Raw genomic sequence first — 21,127 nt, 5'->3', positions numbered from 1 at the left:
GTAAGCAACAGAGCTGGGACTCCCCACTATCTAATGATAACATTTCTTGTTTCTTTTTAAAAATCTACTGATAAAATGTATCTTTTGCAGTTATAATTAACATTTTTATAATAATAAAGACATTTTCATAAATAAAACTCATGTTTTTTAAGCCAGCATTTTTCATATTAGGATCACCAAATCCTTGGGTGTCATTGAGAATTATTTTCCCATTAAGAAGTGTTCTGTTGGAGATATAATTAATATCCAAATATCCACATGCTCCCTTTTATTTCCCAGCCATCCTATAGTTAGGCAGGACTATGTGATTTTAAGGCCAAAGCATAGGAAACTAGGCGAGAGTCTCCATGTTTCTTTCTTTCTCTGCTGTGGTAATCATAGAGACTGTATATTGAGATGATAGAGTCTGCAGGTGGAATGGGTCTGGACCCCTGAGGCACCATTTGCAAAGAAGCTGCCCTGGAGAGACACTGGCCCACAATGACCCTGCAGGCAAAACATCTTTTATGTGTTCAGATCTCACGGTTTGTATGTTGCCACAGCATAACCTATCCTATACTAACTAATCCAGGTCTATATAGTTCATGATTGAAAGAGTATGGGGGTCGCTTTGGAAATTGAGACCAAGCTCTGTCTCATAACTGTTATCTACCTCTTGTAGAGGTACATATATATTCTTTCTTCCTTGGATTAGCTCAAAAGGTCTTCATTTATAAAGGCCGAAAGCTGAAAGGCTGTTTTGACAAAAGACTTTTCAAAACATTGTACACGAATAGTGGTGCCCTAGAGCCCAGGAGACAGTGCGCATATGATGTTTGGGGAGTGGAATCAGAGGCAACCTCTCATTTTTTGGAATCCAGTCCAGTTCTGGCACCTTAAGAGACAGGCTTTAGAGTCACCAGCAGATGGCACCTGTGACACAGACATCAATGTGCTTGCTAACTCGTGCACGCTCTCTCTCGCGCGCGCGCGCGCGATACCCCTCCCCTGTCTCTAATTTTAGCTTTATCGAGGTATAATTAACATATAAACTTGTAAGATATTTAAAGTATACACCATGGTGATTTGATATACATGTACATTATGAAAGCATTCCTCCTGCCCAGTTAATTGACACATCAATCACCTCACATATTTATCTTTTTTTTTTTTTTGCTGATAACACTTAAGCTCTACTTCCTTATCAAATTTCAGTTATAGAATACAGTGTTATCAATTATAGTCACCTGTGTTATACTTTAGGTCCTCAGACCTTATTCATCTTATAGCTGAAAGTTTATACCTTTTACCAACTTTTCCCTATTTCACTGCCCCCCCACCCCCCCACCCCCCCTCCCCGCCCCAGCCCCTGGCAACCACTTTTCTACTCTTTGTTTCTATCAATGTAACTGTTTGGTTTGTTTTCAAGTTCCACATATAATCGATACCATAAAGTATTTGTTTTCCTTTGTCTGGCTTATTTCACTAAGCATAATGCCCTCAAGGCCCATCCATGTTGTCCCAAATTAACCCTCTCTTAAGAGACATCAGCAATAGGAATCATAGTGATATTCCTTCAAGCAGCCTCAAGGCAATGAACATTATTAGCCAGGGTTATTAGGAAAGGAAAGAAGAGTGTAGAGGATGCTGTGGCTTTGCTTCGGCTGAAGGATTGGTTTATGGGCTACATACAGTTAAGACATTCCTTTGGGGAATGCTATAACTAATTAGGATGCATCATAAAGTGAAGTGAGAAAGCAATCTGAGGCCCAGCAATACAAGGAGGTAAAGACTTAGAATGATTGCAATTTAGGAATTAAACTTTTTTTGTGACCTGATTTATACTCAAAGGTTATTGAAGCCTACAATATACTACTTATTCACATGTCAAGTGATTCAGAATACTTTCTGCCACATAGCAGGGATTAGAGATGTAGTTTAGAACTAGAAAAAGACCTCCATGTTTCCTCTGGTTGTGCGGAGAGTGGGAGAGGGAGGATGAAAGCTGCTATGGCCTAAGGTCTGTAAAGCTTCTCACACCACCCATCAAGAAACTGCTGTTTAGATGTGCTGGAGGAACGCGCATATACCCACCAACTTGTCCTTGAGGTAGTAGTCTCAAATATAAGGAAATTTTCCAAAGCTATATCTAGGATCTAGGTAGAATATACTGACATATAATTCAAGAGTCTCATAGTTATAGAACATGATATATACTATATGTGCATAATTTATATGTGTGTGTTTTTAAGCTGTATAGCAAATATAAAAAAAGTGTCAATAGTCAATGTCTTTGGGTGATTTATTTTTGGTTTTAAATTTTTCCTATTTTCTTAATTTCCCTTTATGAGCAAGTATTATTTTTATACTAAAATTTAAAAGTTCCTTGGACACTCATCACACTTCTTGCTCTTAACTATAAAAAGACCAAAACTCTCCTCTGACTCAAGCTATGATCCAGATTCTTTCCTCTATTTTGATCTGTAGGCTTCCTAGGGATCTTCATTTGATCACAGCATCACAGGTAAACCAACTGCTATGCTGCTCAGTGTCTGGTTAAACTCTTAGAGTAGATGCTGGGAAAAGATTTATGTGTTAGTAGAGACATTGGGGTACAGCAACTATACGATTATTATTTTGAAACCTAGGCATTGAGTTCTCTTGTCTCTGGTTCAATTTGCTTTTCTGTGAGGTCTTTACAAGGTATAACAGCTGCTAGGCTGTCTAGTTGAAATGGAAGGGAGACTTGCCATTTTAGAAAGAAATGAATGGGGAATAAAGGCAAGTAATTGCTTTGCTGAAGACTTTGTCCTTGTGCTATCAAATGCTATTCATATTATTAAGGGTTAGTCAGTAATATGATTCTTAATATACCTCAACAATCCCCCAAAAGGCATATTTATATTGGCATAACACACTTAAATCTAAACACTTTTCAAACTGAGGCCTTGATACAACTATTACCTGGAAATATGTTTATATTTGCTCCAACTTTATATTTAAAGTTGGTAAGGAAAGAGAAGTCCAGAGCATCCATTTTTTTTCCTATTATTATGTCAGAGACCAAAGCTGAAGTTGCTTTTCATTCTGGCTACAATGCTAAAAAGGATTTAGGGAACTAAAAGAGTCAGGGAGAACATCTGCCTTTTCTGCTCCACTACACTGGCCTTCTCTCCAACCTTCATAAATAGGGACTGCCACATATTTCATTCCCTGTCCTGCCAGACGCTGAGGGCATCTCTACTCCTGGAAGCAATTCGTAAAATATTTTGATGATCATATGCCTTTTTTTTTTTTAAACCCCTACAGATTCTTGGCTTTAGTGCATTTTCAAACAAGATACGCATGGATACAGAAACCAGCAAGACGCTCGTTGATATGATTCCTTATAGGTTGGTAATTCCACTTTTCGAGACTACTTTTCTCTTTCTGTTACCTTCTCTTAGCCTCTGACCACAGTGCTTGACTGATATTCTCCACTGGCAGTCTCTAGCCATGGCCAAATTTGGGTCAATGAGTTCAAATTCATTTTAGAACACAGAGGTTCATGAAAGGAGAAGGACTAGGACAAGCCCTTGTTTCTTCTCTGATCAGCCTCTGACTCTCTTCCCATAGTTGAACCAATCCCCTTACCCAAGTAGACTGTTGAATGCGTGGAATACCAGGGAGACTCTTGAATTTTTTTTTGTAATACACTATGGGCCTTCTCAACTTCCACACCTATCTGATTAACTCTCAAGGATGCCTCTGTTTTCCTAGCCTTTCTCCTGTGGCTCAGTGTTTAGGAGGTGAGCATTCCTTTTGTCTTCACCCACTTAGACTGAAAGAGTGTCCTTGAACAACATTATGTTATTACTCTGAGTAAAAAGCTATCTTCGAATAATCTGTCATATAGCGTTCTTAAGGACTCATAATTAATTTACATTATAATGTCTACCGGTGACTATGAGATAGCACTCTTGCTTCTGTTAGGAAATTATAATTTCTATAATCTCGATCAGATGAATCACTTTAGCTAAGAAAGGCAATATGTTGCAGTTTCTTGACTCATATAGACAGACTTTTGAAGAGTATGTTCATTTTCCTCATGCTGTTCAATAGGGAATAATACTAGCCCCCAGGATAATGAAACACAAGCTACTTTGACACATCCAGATTGAATTAGTTTCATATCCTATCAGTTCTCAGTGAAATCTGATGATGGCTAAATCCATTTGAAATTCTGTTCAATTTAAAAAAAAAAAAAAAAGTGAGCAGACCCAGGGAATATGATAGTAAATAAGGCTTGGTCTTCACCCTCAGGAAAAAAAAAAAAAAGTAACATGAACAATAGGATTGATACATTTATACTATATCTTCTTTTTTATGGCAGAGGAAATTGAGGCTTACCAAATTTAAGTTACTTATCCAAGAATACACAGCTGGTCAGTGGCAGAGCTACTATTTGAACCCATTTCTATTTAATTACAAAATCTATGATTATAAGCACTCTATTATACGTACTTATTAATGACTTCTGTTATTAATGACTTAAAAACCACACAGTCATCTTTGGTTTATATTTTATCATAAGGTTCAAGGTTTTAGACAGACAGTGAGCATTCCAAAAATATAATTTTAAGTATTGTTTTGAACTTCCTTTTTTATTACATATTTATCCAAGGTTCCTAGGGACTAGAAAAATGGATCTATTTAAGTTAGCTTAATGTTCATTTCCCTTTTTAACCTAAACTGTTAATAAAGAATTAAATGTTACAGAGAACAGCAGAAAGGAAAAGCAGTAGTTTGTGTTAAATGCTAAATATTAGAGGTTTACTAACATAGATTTCAGCAATAAATTCCACTTACTGTATACCTGTTTGGGACAGCCACACATTCTTACTTACCTAACTTCTTAAAAGGATAAAAAAGGGAAATTTAATAAAAAGTTAAATATCTGCCTTTGAGCATCCAGTTATTCCTACATATGAGCTGTTTTTCTAGCTCATTACTAGAAAAACATCGAGGTACTTTAAAGTTATAAGTAAGTTATAAATAGAGAATTAAAATAGACATGATGAAGGAAAAGATATTCAAAAATAAGAATTTAGATTCATTTACATAATAATGGTGAGAAATGGGAAGATAGGAAGAAGTAGCACTTCAAGGTGCTAAAATTGATGTTTCCTACTTTAAGGAAAATGAAACTTAAAATGCATAAACTAATAAGAAAGTTTAATTAAATAAGGGATTAAAATACATTACAAAATTTCTTTTAAAGTGATTTTCCCAAGCATATTTAGTACATTGTTCATTTTACTGAATTTGGATTTTATACAAAATTTTAGAAATAAATCAATTATTAAGTTATATATCTATGTCTTGATGAAATGATCAGACCAGTCAGAAGAATAAACATTTCAAATAGCAAAACTTATCTAAAATATTTGGGAGATTTTTTTTTTTTTTTTTTTTTTTTTTTTTTACTTAGAAATTAAATCTAGAGATATGGAAACCATAGCATAATGATGCTTCTAAATTCAGTTTTAAAGAATTATTCTACTTTGGATCTATAGAAAAACAACACTCTCCCCTAAACATGAAGATTTCTTTTCCTTTATTTAGACTGTTTAATATCATGATTGATTTTTGAATGTTAACCAACATTGCTTCCTGGGATAAACCGCAATTGGTCATGATATAATTTTATATATTGATTTGCTAAAATGATAGTAAGAATTTTTGTATTTATGTTCATGAGGGATATTGACTTGAAATTTCTTTTATTGTAATATCTGTGTCTAATTTTGATATCAGAGTAATGCCGACATAAAAAATTTTAGGATATGTTCTCTTGTCTTTAACTTCTGAAGAAGTTTCTATAAAATTGTCATTCTTTCTTTCTTACATATTTGGTAGAGTCCATTAGTAAAGATTCTTAGACCTGGAGTTTTCAGGTTCTTAGCTACATAGTCATTTTTTAAATTGGTTATTTACTAAATAAAACTATCATCAAATTATATAATCATTGTTTATGATTCAAGTTATCTATTTCTTCTTAAGATTACTTTTAAAAAAGATTTTAAAATTTAAAAAAAGGACTTACTTAGTTTTGATGATTCAAATACTACTTCCATCTAATCTAAGTTTTCAAATGTATTTATAATAATATAAAAAGTTATTTATAATAGTCTTTAATTTTGTTTATTGATATATAATTCACATACCATAAAATTCACCATTTTAAAGTATGCAAGTCGGTAGATTTTAGTATATTCTCAAACTTGTGTGACCATCACCACTATCTAATTTTAAAATATTTTATCATCCAAAAGTAGTCCTGTACCCATTAACACTCCCAATTTCTCCAGTCCAAAGCCCTTGCCTACCACTACTCTACTTTCTGTCTCTATAGATTTGCCTATTCTGGATATTTCATATAAATGGAATCAAACAATACGTGGTCTTTTGACTCTGTCTTCTTTTCACTTAGCATAATTTTTCAAGATTCATCTATGTTCTACCATGGATCATTCCTTTTTATGGCTGAATAATATTCCATTATATGGCTATACCACTTTTTGTTAGTCCATTTACCAGCTAATGGACATTCCAGTTATTTCCAATAACTATTGATTATTATGAACAGTGCTACTACAAAAATTCATGTGGTAGTTTTTCTTTGAGCACCTGTTTTCATTCTTTTGAGTGTGTGCCTAGGAGTACATTTGCTGGATCAAATGGTAATTCTATGTTTAACTTGTTGAAGAACTAACAAACTATTTTCCACAGTGGCTGCATCATTTTACATTCCCATCATCGATGCATAAGGTTCTAATTTCTCCACATCAACACTTGTTATTTTCTATTATTATAATGATTATGATTATGATTACCACCCTCTTAGTAAGTATGAAGTGTATACTACTCTGGCTTTGATTTGCATTTCCCTAGTAACTAATGATGTTGAGCATCTTTTCGTATGCTTATCGGTCACTTATATATCCTTTATGGAGAAATGTCTGTTCACGTCCTTTGGCTATTTTTAATTGGGTTATTTGTCTTTTTGTTGTTGAATTGTGGGGTTTCTATTTATATTCTGAACACCACACCTTTATTAGATATAGAATTTGAAAGTATTTGCACCCATCCAATGGATTGTTTTTCACTTTCTTGATAGATCCTCTGAAGCACAAAATTTTTCAATTTTGATGAAGTTCAATTTATTTTTTCTTTTGTCACTTGTGTTTTTGGTATTACATCTAAGAAACCATTGCCTAATCCAAAGTCATGAAGATTTACCCCTATGTTTTTTTTTTTTTTCCCAAGAGTTGTATAGTTTTACATCTTACATTTAGTTAGGTCTTTGATCCATTTTGAATTCATTGTTGTATGGGTTGTAAGACAGGGGTCCAACTTTATTCTTTTACATTTGAATATTCAGTTGTCCTAGAACCATTTGGTGAAGAGACTTCTTTCTCAATTGAATGATCCTGGCACCCTTGTTGAAAATCAATTGACCGTAAATGTTTGGTCAGTGTTTGGTCTGAACTCTCAGTTCTATTCCATTGATCTATATGCCTATCCCTCTGTCACTTTTAATTACTGTAGCTTTGATGTAAGTTTTAAAATGGAGAAGTGTGAGTCCACCAACTTTATTCTTATTTTTCAAGATTGTTTTTGGCCATTCAGGGTGTTTGCAATTTCATATAAATTTTAGAATCAACTTTTCCATTTCCGAAAAAGTGGCCATTGGGATTTTGATAGGGATTGCTTTGATGCTCCTACTGGCCAAGCACATAAAATATGCTTAAATCCACAAATACATAAAAACTCTAAAAGAATAAATTTCTTTTTTTACCTTTAGAAAATGCTAAAGAACCAGCTAACTATTTTGAAAATTGTTAAATAAAAAAAAACAAATCAAATATTTATCATGCCTTTCCTATAAGAACTGCTTTTGGAAGTATCCAAATAGTTAATAATAAGACATTTCACTATATAGAAGTATTACAGTCAATAAAAGGGGAAGGAATTATAAAATTAGAATATCACCATTAAGGGTTACTAGCATATTATGTGCTAACATCACAAAGAGAAGCAATTAATAACAAACTATCAAAAAAAGAAATTAAGAAAACAGTCCCATTTATAACTACATCAAAAAAAAATAAAATAAAATATCTAAGAATAAATTTAATCAAGGAGGTGAAAGACCGGTAAACTGAAAACTATAAGACATTGATGAAAAAATTGAAGACACAAATAAAAAAGATAGTCCATGCTCGTGGACTGGAAGAATTAATATTATTAAAATGTCCATATGCAAAAGCAATCTACATATTCAGTGCAATTCCTATCAAAATTCCAATGTCGGGTTTCATAGAACTCGAAGAAACAGTCCTAAAATATGTATAGAATCACAAAACATCCCGAGTAACAAAAGCAATCTCGAGAAAGAAGAACAAAGCTGGAGGCATCATATATCCTGATTTCAAACTATATTACAAAGCTATAATAATCAAAACAGTATGGTATCAGAATAAAACCAGACACATGGATCAAAGGAACATAATAAAAAGCATGGAAATAAACACATGTGTATATGATCAGTTAATTTACAACAGAGATCCAAGTGTATACAATGGATCCAAGAATATACAAAGGAAAGTCTCTACTAAATGGTATTGGAAACACTGGACAGCCACATGCAAAAGAATGAAACTGAACCACTATCTTACACCATACACAAAAATTAACTCAAAATGGATTAAAGACTTAAACTTAAGACCGAAAACCATAAAACTCCTAGAGGAAACAGGCAGCAAGCTCCTTGACATTGGTCTTGACAGTGATTTTTTTTGGATCTGACTCCAAAAGCAAAGACAACAAAAGCGAAAACAAGCAAGTGGAACTACATCGAATTTAAAAAGCTTCTGCACAGCAAAGGATGCATAAAAAAAAAAATGAAAAGGCAGCCTACCAAATGAGAGAAAATATTTGTAAATCATATATCTGATAAGGTATTAACATCCTAAACATATAAAGAACTCATACAACTCAATAGCAAAAAACAAACAATTCAATTTTTTCAATAATTTTATTTTTCACTTATAGTTGGCATATAATATTATTTTACTTTCAAGTGTACAACATAGTGATTAGGCATCTGTATAACAAAGTGATCACCCTGAAAAATCTAGTGCCCCTCTGATACTGTACCTAGTTATTACAATATTATTGGCTATATTCTTTATGCTATACTTTATATTTCTATGACTATTTTGTAACTACCAATTTGTACTTCTTAATCCCTTCCCCCTTTTTCACTGATCCCCGCAACCTTTTTCCCATCTGATAACCCTCAAAATATTCTCTGTATCTATGTGTTTATTTCTGTTTTTATTTTTTTGGTTGTTGTTGCTTATTTTGTTCTTTAGATTCCACATGTACCTCATACAGCATTTGTCTTTATTTGATTTACTCCACTCAACACGATACCCTCTAGGTCTATCATGAAATATTTTTTTCCATCTCTTTACTTTCTGTCTGTATGTCTTTTAATCTAAAGTGAGTCTTACAGGAAGCCCATGTAAGGGTTGTGTTTTCTTATCCATTCAGCCACCCTACCTTTTGATTCTAATTCTTTTTCATTTGAAGTATTTATTGATAGATGTATAGTTATTCCCATTCTTTATTCATATTTTTGATATATATTTTCTTCTTCTTCTTAAAGTAGTCCCTCCAACATGTCCTGTAATACTGGCTTGGTGGTGATGAACTCTTTTAGCTTTTTCTTGTCTGGGAAGCTATTTATCTATCCTGATTCTAAATGATAGCTTTGCTGTGTAGAGTAATCTTGGTTGTAGATCCTAGGTTTTCATCATTTTGAATATTTTGTGCCAACCCTTCTGGCCTGTAAAGTTTCTGTTGAGAATTGGTTGACAGTCTTATGGGAGCTCCCTTGTAGGTAACTAACTGCTTTTCTCTTGCTGCTTTTAAGATTCTCTCTTTGTATTTAACCTTTGCCATTGTAATTATAACGTGTTTTGGTGTGGGCCTCTTTGAGTTCATCTTGTTTGGACTCTGTACTTCCTGGACTTATATGTCTATTTCCTATGCTAGCATAGGAAAGTTTTCAGTCAATATTTTATCAAGTAGGTTTTCAATTTCTTGCTCTCTCTCTTCTACTTCTGGTACCCCTATGATGTTAATGTTATTATGCTTGATGGTGTTCCAGAGGCTCCTTAAACTATCTTCATTTTTATGGATTCTTTTTTCTTGTTGCTGTCCTATGCTACCCCTCTATATTGGTGATTCAATTCTCTGTTTCATCCACTCTGTTGAGTCCCTCTAATGTACTCTTCATCTCATATATCGTATTCTTCATTTCTGACTGGTTCCCTTTTATGTTTTTCATTTCCATTTCTATTTTTTTAAATCTCTTTGTTAATGTTCTCACTGAGTTTATGTACTGTTCTCCTAAGTTCATTGAGCAGCCTTAAAAGCAGTGATTTGAACTCTGCATCTGGTAGGTTGTTTTTTTCCTTTTGTTGAGTTCTTTTTCTGGAGCTTTGTTCTGTTCTTTTGTTTAGGACATGCTTCTTTGTTTCCCATTTGGGCAGCCTCCTTGTGTCTGTTTCTATGTATTAGGTAGGGATCCCAAGTCTCCTGGTCTTAGTAGAGTGGTTTTATGTAGTAAGTGTCCTTTGGGGCCAGTGGCACAGTCCTGGGAGGGGTCCAGCTGCAGGCCAAGTTCAGCCACAGCCTGTGCACCTCCAGGGCCACCTGGTGAGAGTCATCAAGCAATCCGCAGATGGCTGCCACCCATGCTGGACTTATAGGTCCTTGAAAAGCCAAGCCAGATCCCAAGGCCAGCTGCTGCTAGTACAGCCCTTGGGGCTGCTCAGCAAAAGGTATAGAACACACCAAGGCCAGATGCTGCTTTTTGGGGTTTTGTGAGCCTTTGAGAAATTTTAGCAAAGTCCACAGCAAGAACCAAGACAGGCCATTTGTATAGAACAAACCACTAGAAACAGCTTGGGTGAGACTGCGCAAGTTGGGAGAGGTGGAATCTCAGGGAATCACCTGGGAAGAGCGACCTGTGTTATCCAGGATGATAGTGACTCAGCTATGGTGGCACTTGCATATGTAGTCTAGGAGAGAGGTAGGCTCAACAAAATAACAATGGATACTGCCAACACTTCTATCCAGGAGAAAGCCGCCCATCCCCTGCCCTGAAGCCAGACAACTCAATGTCTCCCCATATGATCGTGGCACTCCTTGAGCAGCTGCTCCAGTGCTAGAGATCAGAGTGAGCAAGTCTATTAGTGAGTAAGGCCAGGTGTGGGCCTAGCCCACCTCATTCAGCTGCAATCTCTACTGGTTTTCACAGCCAGAGGTTGTGGGGACTTCTCTTCCCAGCATTGGGACCCTGGGCTATGGAGCCCAGTGTAGGGCCAGGACCCCTCACTCCTTAGGTAAGGGGAGGAGCTCTGCAGCCAAGATAACCCTCCTGATTTTTAATCGTCACACACAGTTGTGGGCTGGGCCATCTTGTGTCTCTGCCTCTCCTACCAGTTGAAGGTAACCTCTTATTTTTGTCCCTAGTTGTAGAGTTTCTGTTCAGCCAGACTTCAGACGACTCCATGTACTGGTTGCTCTGTAGTTTTGTTGTAATTTTGGTGTGGTCGCAGGAGGAGGCATGCACAGCCTCTACCTTCTATGCCCTCTTGACTGGTCTTTCCAAAAAATTCAATTTAAAAGTGGGCAGAAGATTTGAATAGACATTTACCCAAAGAAAACATACAGAGGCCCAATGGTTATATTAAAAGGTACTCATCATCATTAATTATCAGGGAAATGCAAATCAAAACCACAATGAGATACCACTTCACCCCTGTTAGAATAGCTCTTATCAAAAATTCAAGAAATAGCAAGTGTTGGCAAGGACATGGAAGAAAGGGAACCCTTTTGCACTGTTGGTGGTGCAACACAGTTGTGCAGCCACTATGGAAAACAGTATGGAGTTCCCTCAAAAAATTAAATTTAAATTAAATTTAAATTAAAAATAAAATTACTGTATGATCCAGCAATTCTACTTTGTGGTATTTGTCTGAAGGAAATGAAAATACTAACTCAAAAAGATATATGCACTACCATGTTCATTGCAGCATTATTTACAATAGTCAAGACATGGAAGCATCCTAAGTGTTCACTGATAGATAGATAAAGAAAATATGGTACATGTACATAATAGAAAGCCATAGGAAGAAATAAATTTTCCACTTGCAATATGAATGGACCTTATGCTAAGTGAAATAAGTCAGACAGAAAAAGACAAATACTGTATGGTCTCACTTACATATGGAATCTAAAAAAATTAAAACAACCAAGCTCATAGATCTCATAGATGCAGAGAACAAATTGGTTGCTAGTGGTGGTGGGTGGGGGATGGGTAAGGAGCAGTGAAATGGGTGAAAGTGATCAAAAGGAACGAAATGAAAACATTAAACAAGACATAGAAAACCTAAACCTAAAATAAAAAGTTTAGGGCTGTGAAGTACAATAACTGAAATGAAAAATTCACTATAGTTATGTGCCACATAATGATGTTTCAGTCAACAATGGACCACATATACAACAGTGGCCCCACAAGATTATATTGGAGCTGAAAAATTCCTATGGCCTAGTGACATCGTAGCCATCCTAACATCACAGTGCAATACATTATTCATGTGTTTGTGGTGATAAACTGGTATAAACTAACCTACTGCACTGTCAGCCACATAAAACTGTAACATATATAATTATGTAGAATACATAAAACTTGATAATGATAATAAATGACTCTGTTACTGGTTTATGTATTTACTATACTATACTTAATTGTTGTTATTTTAGAGTCTAATCTTTCTACTTATATTTTAAAAGTTTGCTATAAAACAGTATGCTGTGTTATGCCAGCAGCAGCCTCACACATCTTATGTTTACCATGTCTCTGGTTGCATCATTTTCTCTTGTGCTTATTTAATCTTGTGTTATTTTGTTCATTGTAGCCTCTAAGCATACAAAATCCACTGTTAATGTAGCCAATAAGAGGCTATGTTGAATGATTGGACTGGAAACAGAATTATAAGTGATTAAAGACTACGAAGATGGGAAATGAATGATGTTAATTGCTCACCAGTCAGACATGTTCCATTCCACCATAGCTATGATCTTGAAAAGCAAGAACAAAATGATTGAAGTTGTTAAAGGATCTGCTTCATCAAAGGCAATAAAACTAATGAAAATTTGAGAAGGGCCTATTTCAGACATGGAGAACTTCTAATGACCTGGATTGAAGACCAGACACAGAAACATATACCCCTCAGCACCATGACAATCACAGCCAAAGCAAAAAGTTTGTGATGTTGAAAGAAAAGACTAGACCTGAAAACAGTGTTGCATTTACTGCTAGCTCTGGGTGGTTTAAATCATTCAAGATTCATTATATAATGTGAAAGTGAGTGGTAAATCTGTGAATGCTGGTATAAAGGCAGCTGAAGAATTTTTGGAAACTCTAGCTGATTGTGGAGGAAAATTACTTGCCAGAGCAAATATTCAGTATGAATGAAATCTCCTTATTCTGTAAATGGATGCCTGGAGAACAAGTCAATTTCAGGTTTCAAGACTTTTAAAGACAAGATAACAGTCTCGTTTGGGGGCAGTGTTGCAGGCTACAAATTGAAACCTTGTTTGATCTGGCTCAGTGAGAACACCAGGGCCTTCAAGCATGTCAATAAGCACACATTGCCAGGGTACTGCAGGAGCAATAAGTCATGGATGACCCAACTTCTCTTCCAAGATGCCCTTCTGAATTGCTCTGCCAGCACAATGGAGAAGTACTGTTTGGACAATAACATAACTTTCAAGATTTTGCTTATTGTTGACAGTGCTCCTCCTTCTATTGGTGATCTTCATCCCACTATCAAAATGGTATTTCTCCCTCCAAATATCACCTTTTTAATCCAACCAATGGATCAAGGAGTTATAATAGCTTTTAAGGCCTACTACCTGAGGAGGACCTTTGCTCAGGCTATTGCTGCAACTAAGGAAGACACTGGTGTAATTTTGGAGGGGTTACAACATCTATAACTGCATCAAAAACTTTGCTTGGGCTTAGAATGATGTCACCAAAGGGTGTATGAATGGCCTCTGAAAGAAGATACTCAGATTTTTTTCCATGACTTGAAAGTATTTGCCAATGATGAGGAGGTTGCAAAAATCAACAAAGCTGTGGTTGAGATGGAAAATAACTTTAACATGGGTGTGGATGAGGATGACGTTAGGAGCTTGTGGAGGCAGTTCCTGGGGAATTGACTAATGAGAAGTTGTTGGAACTGGAACAGGAATGCATAGCTGAAGAAGAGGCAAGAGAAAAGACTATGGGAGAAGAAAAAGAACCAGCACCTGCAAGAAAATTCACAGTGAAGGGTTTAGCAGAAGCTTTTGCAGACCTCAACAAGCTCCTTGAAAAGTTCGAAAATCTGGAGCCCAACACTGAAAGCTTTTCATTAGTAGAGATAAGTGTTCAAGGTGTGTTTACTGCTTACAAGCAAACTATGATGAAAAAAATTAACAAACCAAGCAAACCACCACGGGTATATTTCTGAAAAAAGTGACACCTCTTGAGAAGAACCTCAGGCAGGTCCTCCATGAGGTATTCCAGAAGGCATTATCATAGGAGATGACAGCTCCACGCGTTATTGCTCCTGAAGACCTTCCAGTGAGACAAGATGTGGAGGTGGAAGACAGTGACATTGATGATTTTTACCCTAAGTAGGCCTAGGCTAATATGTGTGTGTGTCTTTGTTTGTAACAAAAAAGTTTAAAAAGCAAAAAAAAAAATTTTTTGAAAATTTAAAAATAGAAAATTTGTAGAATAAGTATATAAAGAAAGAAAATATTTTTGTTTAGCTGTGTGATGTGTTTGTGTTTTAAGCTAAGTGTTATTACAAAAGAGTCAAAAAGTTTTTAATAACTTTTAAGTTTATGAAGTAAAAATGTTATAGTAAGCTAAGATTAATTTAAAAAATATTTTTTATAAATTTAGCGTAGCCTAAGTGTACAGTGTTTATAAAGTTTACAGTGGTATACAATAATCTCCTAGGTCTTTGCATTCATTTACCACTCACTCACTGACTCACCCAGAGCTTCAGTCCTATAAGCTTCATTCATAGTAAGTGCCCTATACAGGTATACCATTTTTTATCTTTTATGTCATATTCTTACTGTATATTTTCTATGTTTAGATACACAAATATTTATCATTATGTCATAATTGCCTACAGTACACAGTATAGTAACATGCTGTACAGTTTTGTAGCCTGGGAGCTATAAGCTATACCATCTAGGTTTGTGTACGTGCAGTCTATAATGTTTATGCAATGATGAAATCACCTAATGTTGCATTTCTCAGACTGTATCCCCATCCTTAAGCAACACTTGTCTGTAGAGGTATTCATTGGCAGAGTTGAGCAGTCAGAAAAAAAGAATCAGTGAACTTGAAAATATGATAATGGAAATTATTGAGTCTGAGGAACAGAAAGATGAACAACTGGAGAAAAATCAACAGAGCCTAAGGAGCCTATGAGGACACCATTAAGCACACTAAGATACACATCATGGGAGTCTTAGAAGGAGGAGAGAGAGTGAAAGGGGTAGAGAGGACATTTGAAGAAATAATGGCTGAAAACTTTCCAAGTTTAATGAAAGACATGAATATAAACATCTAAGAAGCTCAAACATCACACTAAATGTTGAAAGACTGAATGCTTTTCCTCTAAAATCAGGAACAAAGGTTACCCACTTTCACCACTTCTATTCAACATAGTACTGGAAATTCTAGCCAGAGCAGTTAAGCATGAAAAAACAAATGAAAGTCTTCCAAACTGGAAAGCAAGAAGTAAAATTATCTCTGTTTATAGATGATATAAATTTACATGCAGAAACCCTAAAGATTACACACAGAAAAAAACTGTTAAAACCAATAAATGAATATAGCAAAGTAACAGGACACAAAGTTAACACACAAAAAAGTAGCTTTTTTATACACTAAGAGTGGACAATCTGAAAAGGAAATTATTACAACAACTCCATTTATAATTGCATCAAAAAGAATAAAATACTTAGGAATTAACCAAAGAGGTAAAAGGTTTACACAATGAGAGCTACACAACATTGGTGAAAAAAATTAAAGAAGACATAAATAAATGGAAATACATCTCAAGTTAATGGATTAGAAGACTTAATATTGTTATGATGTCAATACTACCCAAAGCAATCAGCAGATTCAATTCAATCCCTATTAAAATCCCCGTGAAGTGTTTTGCAGGAAAACAAAATCCTAAAATTCATATAGAATATCAAGGAGTCCAGAATACCCAAAGCAATCCTGAAAAAGTTGAACAAAGTTGGAGGACTTACACTTCCAAATTTCAAAACTTACTGCAAAGCTCCAAGTAATCAAAACGGTGTGGTACCAGTATAAAAACTGACATATAGACCAATGGAATGACATGGAGAGCCCAGAAATAAACCTTTGCATATATGGTCCAATGACAAGGATGCCAAGAGTATTCAATGGGAAAAGGACAATCTTTTCAGTGATGCTGGGAAAACTAGATATCCGCATGCAAAAGAATGAAGTTGGACCCTTACTAACACTGTATACAAAAATTATCTCAAAATGGATCAAAGGCCTAAATGTAAGACCTAAAACTATAGAACTCTTAGAAGAAAACATAGGGCAAATCTTCATGATATTAGATATTATATTTGGCAATGATTTCTTGAATATAATATTGAAGGCATAAGCAACAAAAGAAAATAGGCAAATTAAACTTCATGAAAATTAAAAACTTTTGTGCATCAGAAGACACTATCAATAGAATAAAAGGGTAACCCACAGAATAGGAGAAAATATTTGTAAATTATATATCTGATAAAGGATTAATATCTAAAAACATAAAGATAACACCTAATAACCGACAACAAAGAAACAATCTGACTCAAAAATTGGGAAAGGACTCAAACATATTTTTCCAAAGAAGATATACGAATGAGCAATAAGCACATGATAAGATGCTCAGTATCACTAGTCATTTGGGAAATGCAAACCAAAACTATAATGAGATATCACCTCATACCTATCAGGATGGCTGCTATAAAATTAAAAATAACAAGTATTGGAGAGGATGTGGATGAGGAAAATGGAATCCTCCTGCACTGTAAGTGGAAAGCAGTATGGCAGTTCCTCAAAAAATTAAAAATAGAATTACCATATGATATACCAATTCTACTTCTGGATATATATACCCCCTAAACTGAAAGCAGGGTTTCAAGGTATTTGTGTACCCATGTTCATAGCAGCATTATTCACAATAGCTAAAATTTTAGTGGAAGAAACCTAAGTGGATGAATGGATAAGCCAAATGTGGTATATACATAATAAAACATTATTCAGCCTTAAAAAGAAAGGAAATTCTGACGGATACTACAACATGGACGAACCTTAAGGACATTGTGCTAGGTGAAAGAAGCCAGTCACTAAAAGAAACATACTGTATGACTCCACAGATGGAGTCCTTAGAGGAGTCAAAATCAAGAAAAAAAGTAAAATCATGGTTGCCAGGGCTGGGAGAGGGGGAAATAAAGACTTATTGGGTAATAGGTATAGAGTTTCAGTTTTACAATATGAAAAGAGTTATGGAGCTGATGATGGTGATGGTTGCACATTATGAATGTAGTGAATTTTACCGAACTGTACACTTAAAATGGATAAGATAGTAAATTTCACATTATGTGTATTTTACCATAATAACAAAAACTGGAAGAAAAAAAACTACAGGCGAGAAGGTGTGGATAAAATTGGAAATAATTTGTATAAAGGACAGCGACTAAAATAACACACTGAAAGATTTGTGTGTGAATAGAAGGGAATTCGCTGAGCTTCATAGCTGTAAACCATCTTAGATGTGATATCTGCCTGCTGTTTACCCACTGGTATGGTCTCAAATCATGTAAATAAACCATTTTCCATCAATCTTTGTGGTTTTGTGTGCCTTATTTGTTAACATTGCTACATGGCAGAAACCTTAACTGGAACATAGCAGAGCATGCTCTCTCAGTGGCTGTTGTAACTTGACTTGGTTTGCTGGCAGTTTTGGCAGACTGCTGCCTCAATCGTTGTTCTTCTCTCTTATTGTTATTATTATTTTTTTAAGGTTCAGCCTGCCCTGTATGATAAGGAGGGAGTGGGCGAGGTCCCAATAAATTATCCTGCTCTCCAAGAATAATTCTACCATTTTATTCTAGCTTCCTGTTTCCTGGTAAACCAGATTTGAACATTCTTCCAGATGTTATTTTAGAAGCCTTCTCCTTAGCTTTTGTAAGCTCCTCACTGCTAATATTTCTGGGCAAGAAGATGGCCAGTTTCCATAACTATGATGTCAATTCCAACCAGGTGAGAGGACAGGTCGTTCTATTACTTCCTCTGACCTTTAAGTCTGTGCTCTTTCATCTGAGCCTCCTGCTAATGTGAAGACTGGATTCTTCTGTAACCAGAGAATCACTTGAACCATAGTCAAAACTATAATTACCAAAGGATTTTTGAGAATTGTGGCACCCACTTGAATTAATGTGAGTGTTATTCCCCTAGAACAGATATGGTATAGGAGTGCAAGAAGATCACATATGGTACCATGTTGGTACACTAGCAGAATTCCTCTCCTCTTAATTTTATCTCCCTTTCCACCAAATCCTTAGAAGTCATCCACATTCTGAGGTACAGTAAGAAATGGTATGGAATATCGAAACCAGGCTAATATAATTAAGTTGGTCTCCCAGAAATGGTTTTTGCCTTTTTTTATTTTTGGAAAATCTCCAACTATTCTGAGTTTGGTCCTTTTCCTAGGACTCAAAAGGGAAATGTGGAAGCAAGAGGTGTCCCATTTTGACTTTAGGAAGGAAGAAAAATAGTACTGTGCTCCTCTCTTTCATTCTAAGTCCTACTGATCTTGCAAAAGTCTCATTTACTCACTTTGAAACGTGTTTTCCTTATGATCACTAGCTAAAATGAAGATTCAATAAATATAGAAATCAGATTTGCCATCCTTTTGTTCTAAGAAAATTTCAGTATTATTTCAAGTGATATAAACAACCCTATCTTAATATACAAGAAATAGACAGTATACTTCAGTGAAAACGTAAATCAGCATGCTTCAACAAATAGTGGGCCTAAATAGTTTGCCATTTCTTTGTAGGATTTAATAGCCATCGGCCTTTGCAATGTTGTCAGTTCATTTTTCAAATCTTGTGTGTTTACCGGTGCCATTATCAGGACTATTATCCAGGATAAATCTGGAGGAAGACAACAGGTATGTTGAAATAGAATCGATGTCTAACATCTAAACATATTTATCTCTATTCACACAAACACACGTGTACATATAGTCATAGTAAGGGATTATGTTAGTTTAATTGTGTTGCTGTTTAACATTGTGCTTATTGAGGAAGAGCTCTTAGAAGAATTTGGATTTCATGCTTGTCTTAATTTTTGCTTATATTTTGTCTTAAAAGCTATTTGTCAATATGGAACTTGAAAGTCATTTACTATAGAAATGTTGTTCTATGTGACAGGTTTCTATATATTAGCTCACAAAAAAAAAAAAAATTTTCTATGTAGCGTACCTACTCATTTTTTCATATGAGTGATATATTCTCAGTCCTAGTTTGGGAAAACAATAGCACAACTCTCTCCATCCTGGCAGCCGAACTAGAAAATTTCCTTGCTTCCTCAAAGGGCATAGCAAGATGCTTTCATGACAGAGAGTAAGATCTATGTCTAGGTAAGCCTAGGGGATGTATGACCATTCTACTTATGTATAAGAGAAAATTATCTAGGTCAGACTCACTTCAGGTATTCTGAATTAGTAAATTAAATGTATGGGTAGGTGGGGGCGGGGAGAGGCGGCAAATGACAATCGAGAAGGCAGGCTTTAAAGGCACACTACCTTGTCTACTTGCAGTCATGAGTCCGATGTTTTTGAGTTTTGGACTGACTAAATGATACAACATTACAATGTGAGGAGTGTTCCATCTCAGCTATGTGGTCCGATGAAATGTCAAAGAACTATCAAAACTGAAACTGGAATAAGGGCAGGGAATGGGTCAGGGTTCAGAAGGCAGAGAAGCAGCAACGGAGGTCAAAGACGAGCTTAGGCTGCAGAAGCATGGTAGGGAGGTATAGCCAAGGTCAGAAACTGAAATGTTGGGAGAATGGACACTAAAATTTAATGACGAAAGATAAAGTGTCCCAGTCCATGGCTAAATTTGGTGAAATATAAGGTGAAAGCTAATAAAAGTCAGAAGGTGAGGACAAAAGCATGGGTCTAGAGTCAGACCATATGATATCATTCTATGTGGACTGAGTTTTATTGTCATAGAGCTTCTGCCAGACACACTGACCTTTAAGGTGTAGCTCTTTTCCACTACTCTTTAAGAATATCCTAAGCACTAGTGAAAAAGCTTTGAAGTCAGAATGAGAGGGTTTTATGAGAAGAAATGGAAATAGCAATTCTGGATATTATTCCCACTAACTTTTGACAACACACTTCGTTTATTCAATTTATAAGCGTAACATAAATTTGGGGAGAAAAGATGCACACAGTTGGAAAAAACTAAATCACAGTGCAAGTAAAATTAAGTGCAGAATAAGTACAATAAATAAAAATTGCCATAAATATTGCAAGATGGAGAACGATGGAGGAAATGGGACTTTCATGGATTATTGAAAGAGAGCTAGGATATGTATAGATGGAAGGAAGGAAGAAGGGCTTCAGTTCAGCCTCTGAGTTGCCTTCAATCCATTGGACAAAGTGCCTGCCTCAAAGACAGTCAGCCTATGGCTCTCATTCTGTTTTCTGTTGCTGCATTATTCTCCCGTGTAACATACTCCCCTACCAATGACATCTCTTTCTCTGTAGTGCAGTGACCCTTCATAGGAGGCATATCTCTAGGGATGCTGGTAAGCCCTTCTGTGAAACCCTGATTTGCCTCATGCAAATCACTAGTTCAAGGAGACACTGCTGCTGGATCCCAGCCCTGCATATTAGAGCTACCCAGC

At 35.6% G+C, this 21,127-nt stretch overlaps 1 protein-coding gene across 1 annotated transcript in view; it reads left to right on the top strand.

Moving 5' to 3' along the window:
• SLC26A8 (solute carrier family 26 member 8) overlaps positions 1-21,127 on the top strand; it is a 72,265-nt gene that overhangs the window by 32,513 nt on the left and 18,625 nt on the right. The window contains exons 7-9 of the mRNA XM_016120203.2: positions 3,289-3,371; positions 18,319-18,466; positions 19,266-19,379. Of these exons, the coding sequence (XP_015975689.1) occupies positions 3,289-3,371; positions 18,319-18,466; positions 19,266-19,379 (345 nt within the window). The remainder of the gene's footprint in view (positions 1-3,288; positions 3,372-18,318; positions 18,467-19,265; positions 19,380-21,127) is intronic.

The sequence above is a fragment of the Rousettus aegyptiacus genome, unplaced genomic scaffold (assembly GCF_014176215.1).
Source record: "Rousettus aegyptiacus isolate mRouAeg1 unplaced genomic scaffold, mRouAeg1.p scaffold_m13_p_1, whole genome shotgun sequence".
NCBI classification, from domain to species: Eukaryota; Metazoa; Chordata; class Mammalia; order Chiroptera; family Pteropodidae; genus Rousettus; species Rousettus aegyptiacus.
This window is presented reverse-complemented; position numbering and strand designations above follow the sequence as displayed.